Source organism: Cnephaeus nilssonii, assembly GCF_951640355.1.
Source record: "Cnephaeus nilssonii genome assembly, chromosome: 2".
NCBI lineage: Eukaryota > Metazoa > Chordata > Mammalia > Chiroptera > Vespertilionidae > Cnephaeus > Cnephaeus nilssonii.
In genome coordinates this window covers 34,025,140-34,031,139 of record NC_137073.1, presented here as the reverse complement: position 1 = coordinate 34,031,139, position 6,000 = coordinate 34,025,140, and the positions used below count along the sequence as shown (strand labels likewise).

The following is a 6,000-nucleotide window of genomic DNA, read 5'->3' as shown; positions in this document are numbered from 1 at the left end:
AGCCGCCAAGTCGGTCCATCCCGCGATCGCAGGTCCCCGGACCCAAAGAAGTAAACAGGGTATTCCCAGGCGAGCCCGGAGTCCTGCGGGAGGCCCGACGCCCGGCCAGGGTGACCTCCGCCCACCACGCGGGGACCTCGCAGCGCCCGGGGCCGAAGGAGAGAGCGGCTCACGAAGGGTCAGGGACTTGGGCGCAGGAGAGGGACGCGGAGAGCGGTGCAAAGGCAGGGGAGAGGCGGGCCGGGGCAGGTCAGGGCCTTCCCCAGGCCCCGCCCCCTCCCCGCCCCCGCCGGGGGCTGTGGGACCTAATGATGGACAGACCTCCGGGCCGGTCACCGTGCGCCTCGCGGTCCGCAGGGCTCGGCCGGGCCGGGCGCGCCGGGGCTTTGGAAAGGCCGGGGCGGGCGGGGAAGCCTCTGGTGGGCGGGGCCTCGGAGAGTAGCAGCGCTCCCAGCCAATGAGAGGCGGGAGCCGTCCCGTTAGCGCCGGATCCCAGCGGGTCGGGCGGGGCGGACGGCGCCGTGGGGATCCCGGGGCGGTCGAGGGCCCTAGACTCGGCTCGGGGAGGCAACATGGACCGGATGGCCAGCTCCATGAAGCAGGTGCCCAACCCCCTGCCCAAAGTGCTGAGCCGGCGCGGGGTCGGAGCGGGGATGGAGGCGGCGGAACGGGAGAGTTTCGAGCGGACTCAGGTGAGGACGGGGGATCCCCGGGGCGTGCGTGGCTGGGGCACCCCCGAGAGATGCGGTGAGCCATGGGGGCTTTGAAGGAAGTAGGGGTCTTCCAGGCCAAGGGAAGGCCGGGGGCCGGGAGAGGGGGGCATCTCCGGTCTAGGCGACCGGGGAAAGTTGGGGACCGGGCATCCCAGCGAGTCTGGGGGAAAGGGGCAGGGCGGCTCCGAGGCGTGAGCGGGATCCGTGCGGCGCGGCGGAGGGGAGGTCCCGGCGGGGCTGTGCCGGGGTCACAGGGGCGGCGACCCGGGGACGAACCGAAAAGCGGCGGCGTGGAAGGAGTGCCCCTGAGGCAGGGGAGTGCCTCGAGGAGCCACTTGGAGACGCAAATGTGGCGGCAAAGAGAGGGTGCAGGGTTGGAGATGTGGAGGGTCGGGAGCCTTTTCCTTCCCTCCCCATCGCTTCTCAGTTGCATTGACATTGCCCCCACCCCTAGAACTCCCTGCCTCGTGCCTCCTGCTTAGCGCACACCACCCGCAGCTGTCGGCCCCCGGAGGCTGGGCCGAAGGGGTCCGAGCGGAGAGAAGGAATGTGGGAAATGCGAAGTGTGGCCGAGCTCGGGAAATGACTGGGGGCTGGAGGAGGGGGCGGCCAGGGGCAGGAATGGAGGTGCTGTGGTAGGATGGGCCAGCTACCCGGCGGTGCCCAGAGACCTGACTTGGGGTTTTGATTCTATCCCCCCAAGATGTGCCTGACAGCTAATAGGCAGACTGCCCTGTTTGTCCAGCCTACCCAGGCCTGGGGGCCAAAAATTCCTCTATCATCAACAAAAAGCCACAATCCATTTTCGCCTCAGAGTTTTAATGCCTGGTGTATCGATTTGACTGAACCAAGCTGACGTGTTGATAGTGTTCATCAGTTCGTGTGTGTGCAAACTCTGTTCCAAAGGGTGCAGCCCTCCTTTTCATCCCAGTGCCAAAGTTGGGCGGGCAGATGGGTTCCCCCTCCTCTCCGAGCGGAACCTTTGAAGACCCAGCTGGTCCTCCACCGCCAGAGGCGCTTCCCCTGCTCTGTTCTGCTTTTCCCTCCACACGTTTAGACAGAAGAGATGGTGAGGACCCGGCCGAGTGTTCTGTATGTGGACTCTTGCAAAGACTAAACGCTTTACAGGGACTCCATCCTCTCCACCCTTTCCAGCCACCTCTGGCCACGGAAGGTGTGTCTGGGGGATGTAAAGTAGGGCGTGTCCCCTCCCTGGGTCATCCTACTCCGGGCAGAACGGGAGAGAGAGCCATTCGTTTCTGCCTCCCAGGGTCCAGCCGGGGTTGTGGCTCATTCTCTGGCTTTGTGGACCGGACTGACTGCTGAAAAGAAGGAAGCTTTCTGTGCCCATTTGCGTTGGGTGTGTCTGCCTCGACGAGCTGCCTGGTCACATGAGGCTTCTTGCCCCAGGAAGCCGTGGAGATCCTTTTTTTTTTTTTTTTTAAGATGGAAAAGGAAAATAAATAGATGTTATTTTGTGATAACCCATTCCTTCTAGAGTCTCATATAAGTAAAAACTGGAGCAATAGAGAAATAGAATTTTGACCCATTATCTAAAGTGATGAAAATTAAGTTTGTGAAAGTTTCTATCCATGACTGGCATGCCTCCTTGCTATCCAGGGACAGTCCAACGAAGAGAGTCTAGATTATTCTGTGGAACACCTGTAAATGGCTAAATCTGTCCTAGTGTTGGGGGATAGTGTGGGAGGGAGGAGGTAGTCTGGAGCAGTAAAAGGGAGTTTTTCTATTAGGGGGTTGGAGAGAGAGAGAGAGAGAGAGAGAGAGAGAGAGAGAGAGAACAATCCTGAAACTTAGCATTAGTCAACCTGCAAAAATTTATTTTGTTTAATGACTACCTATTAAATGTATTATGAGATATAAAAATAAATTAGAAAAAAATCTTTAATGAGTTAAGAGACCATGAGAATCAGCCAAGGTATAGTGATAATTGTAACTAATTAGTGTTTGGCACTGTTCTGATTACTTTATTGTATTACCTTCTTTAACCTCTACACGAACCTATTAGGTGGGCATCAGCCACATTTTCCAGGAGGAAATTGAGGCCCAGAGAGGTTAAGTAACCTGCCCAAAGTCACACAGCTGGAAGTGGTTCCAGCCTTTAAGCACTGCCTTGTGTTGCCTCCGACTACTGGGCGGAGTACTGGCATTGGAGCTAGAAGAAGTTTGAGTTTTATGTCTGGGCATTTGGTTAGGCTGTGTGGCCTCAGGCGAGTTGTCTAACCTTTCTAAGCCCCGTTTTTTTATTGTAAAACAAAGGTAATACTTTATTGTGGGGATTAATTTAAATAATATGTGTGAAGGCATTTTGTAAACTGCAGAGCACTATTTCAGTGATTATTACTATAAATCTGACTGTGGAGATAAGACATAAAAAAGCACAGTATAGCCAAAACCAGTTTGGCTCCGTGGATAGAGCGTCAGCCTGGGGACTGAAAGGTCCCAGGTTCGATTCTGGTCAAGGGCATGTACCTTGGTTGCAGGCACATCCCCAGTAGGGGGTGTGCAGGAGGCAGCTGATTGATGTTTCTCTCTCATTGATGTTTCTAACTCTACCTCTCTCCTTTCCTCTCTGTAAAAAAATCAATAAAATATATATATTTTTAAAAAAGCACAGTATAAGTAATCGTGCAGGTTGTGATTAACTCTTCAGTAGAGGGACAGAAGTGTTACTAGGTAATGTGATAATTACCAAGAGCATATGCATAAAGTACAGGCTGTGGGGTTGGGAAGAGGTGGGGAGCCCTCACTGAAGACTGAACCCCTTTCAGCATGAGTTAGCACTTGCTGAGTAGAGGGGTTGGGATGGGGATGGGGCATTCCAGGAATGGGGGGTGGCATCAGGAAACATCTGGAGGTGAGTGTGAATGACGGGAATTGGCTGAGGTGGAGATAGGAACAGAACTGGCCACTCCTGCCTGCTGCCTCATACTGTCACCATTTCTATGAGTTTCTTGAGGCAGGACTGTGCCTTGTTCTTGCCTGTGTCCTCAGATGCCTGAGGCTTGTGTTAGTGGCAAGCTGGCTATAGTCAAGGGTGGAAAATGACTGGTTAACTCGGTAGGTAAGCCCTGGCCTGAGTGGGTTACTCAGCTCTGGGTTACAGGACAGATGTAGTTACTTGATGTTTTCCCTCCACCATTTCCTCCTGGTACAGCCTTGCCTCCTGCACTCTGAGTCAGGAGCCTGCCCCATGCCCATCAGAGAACTCTGATTTCTTTGCCTGCCTTCCAGGCAGGCCCGTATCCTGTCTGTGCCCTCAGACCATCCTTGTTTGCTCACTTCTGCTAGCCTCTTCCGGGAAGCCTTTCCTCCTCAACTCTCATGGTCACTGGCCCTGCCAGTGTAGGACCTCAGACCCACCTGCTACAGCCCCCATTTCCAACTAGACCCCTGGAGTGTGTTCCCCATCCAGTCCATCGCAAGCAACCTCGGGCTCTAGGGAAATGAAAAGCTGCTCTTGTCCTCAAAATAGCTGCTGTAATAATAATCCCTTGCCTTTTGCAGTTTATAAAGCATGTTTTAGCTATCGTTGGGCTACATGATGGTTAGGTTATTATCTCCCTCACTTTATGGATGAGAGCTTGGTGACTTACCCAGGGCCACCGGTTGGTGAATGAAAGGGTCGAAATTCAAACCCAGAGTTCCAGGTTCTACGTTTCGGGCCCCTTCTACCACCTTGTCCTCACGTTGCCAATTCCAGAGGACGATTTTGGAATGAACCAGGAGGGCTGCAGCTCACAGACAAAGCAAGATACCCTGCTTGTATTTACTCAGCCAGAAAATAGTTTTCTCTATGGTTGTTCCGTTTTCTCCATGGTTGTTTAGTTTTTTTCCAACATCCATTTAGAGCACTTAATCATGGAGGGGACACAGAGATGAGTAAGATGAAGAGACCAGCCCCAGGGATGCTCCTGAGTCAGCAGGGAGGTGGAGCGGCCACTGCGGGGCTCTGCATGGAGGACAGTGGACCTGCAGCCCCAGCCTCACTGGAGTCCTTACCCGTGTAGGACCTGCTGAATCAGAGGCTGCATTTCAACCAGAGCCCCGGGGGTCCCGTGCACACTGGCATTTGAGCAGCTTTGCTCTCTGGCAGGTGAATGCTGGGATCAGAGGAGAGAGGTGGGGGCTCTGGAAACACAGAGGAGCCCTTAGAGCAGTGACGGGCAACCTTTTGAGCTTGGTGTGTCAAACTTCGCCAAAAAACTGAGCATAACTCGGGTAGTGTGTCACTTTGAGGAAAAAATATTATTTCGCAAACGTTTCATCCTCGGCATGCAGCCGCCTCAGGGGCCACATGTCATCAGAAATGGCTACGCGTGTCAGTGCTGACACGCGTGTCATAGGTTCGCCATCACTGCCTTAGAGAGTAGCAATGTCTTCAGGTGGAGCCAACCATAGAGTACAGGATCCTAATGAATCATGTGCTTGGAAGAGCCAGGAGATTTGGGTTCTAGAGAAGAAGAGAGAGAAACAAAATACTTATTGAGGGCCTACTGGGTACTAGGAACATGTCAGGTGATTTCTATCCATTATCCTATTTAGTAGCTTAGGCTGAGAGAGGGCAATGACTTATCCAAGGTCACACAGTGAGTAAAGAGCGAAGCCAGGGCTTTAAAGTTAGACAGCCAGGTCCTCTTCTCCACGTGTAGGTCGGGGTGTTTCTGCCACCTTGTTCGTGATCTTCAGCATACAATCAACAATCAGCCTTTGATTCTAGTTGGTATTGAGAACGTAGACAAGACACTGACAACTTTCTTTGTGCCCGTGGTTTGTACTCCTTTGGTTTCCTCCTACTCAGACTACTGATAATAGCCAACGTTTACCGCACTTACTATGTGCAGTTGGTAAAGGCCTTACACAAGCCGTCCCCTTTTAATTCTTGCAACAAATTTACGAATTCTAACCCCTATTTTTAAAGATGAGGAAATTGAGGTTTAAGAGGGTTAAGACCTAGCTCAAGGTTCTGAAGTAAGTGACAAAGCTGGGACTCAGACCCAGGAAAACCAGTCCCAGAGCCTGGCCTTACGCAGTTCCCATCCCTGTGTCATTGCCTGGCTCCCTCTGGCTGCCTTCCTCCTCCCTCCTTCCTCCCATTAATGCTTGGGGTCCTCAAGGTGCTGTCCTCACCCCACTTTCTCTGCCCTCACCACCATCTGGTGGTTTCTGTTCTCATCTCCATGACGCCAGCTCCCCACATCTCCTTCCTGACTTCCCACCCTGAGTGACCATTTCCCATTGGACGTTTCCCCCCAGATAAACTACACAT

The 6,000-nt window shown here is 53.3% G+C and overlaps 1 protein-coding gene across 1 annotated transcript in view; it reads left to right on the top strand.

Moving 5' to 3' along the window:
- Positions 1-520: 520 nt before the first annotated feature.
- HIP1 (huntingtin interacting protein 1) overlaps positions 521-6,000 on the top strand; it is a 145,007-nt gene continuing 139,527 nt past the window's right edge. The window contains exon 1 of the mRNA XM_079792443.1: positions 521-692. Within this exon, the coding sequence (XP_079648569.1) occupies positions 573-692 (120 nt within the window). The 5' untranslated portion in view covers positions 521-572. The remainder of the gene's footprint in view (positions 693-6,000) is intronic.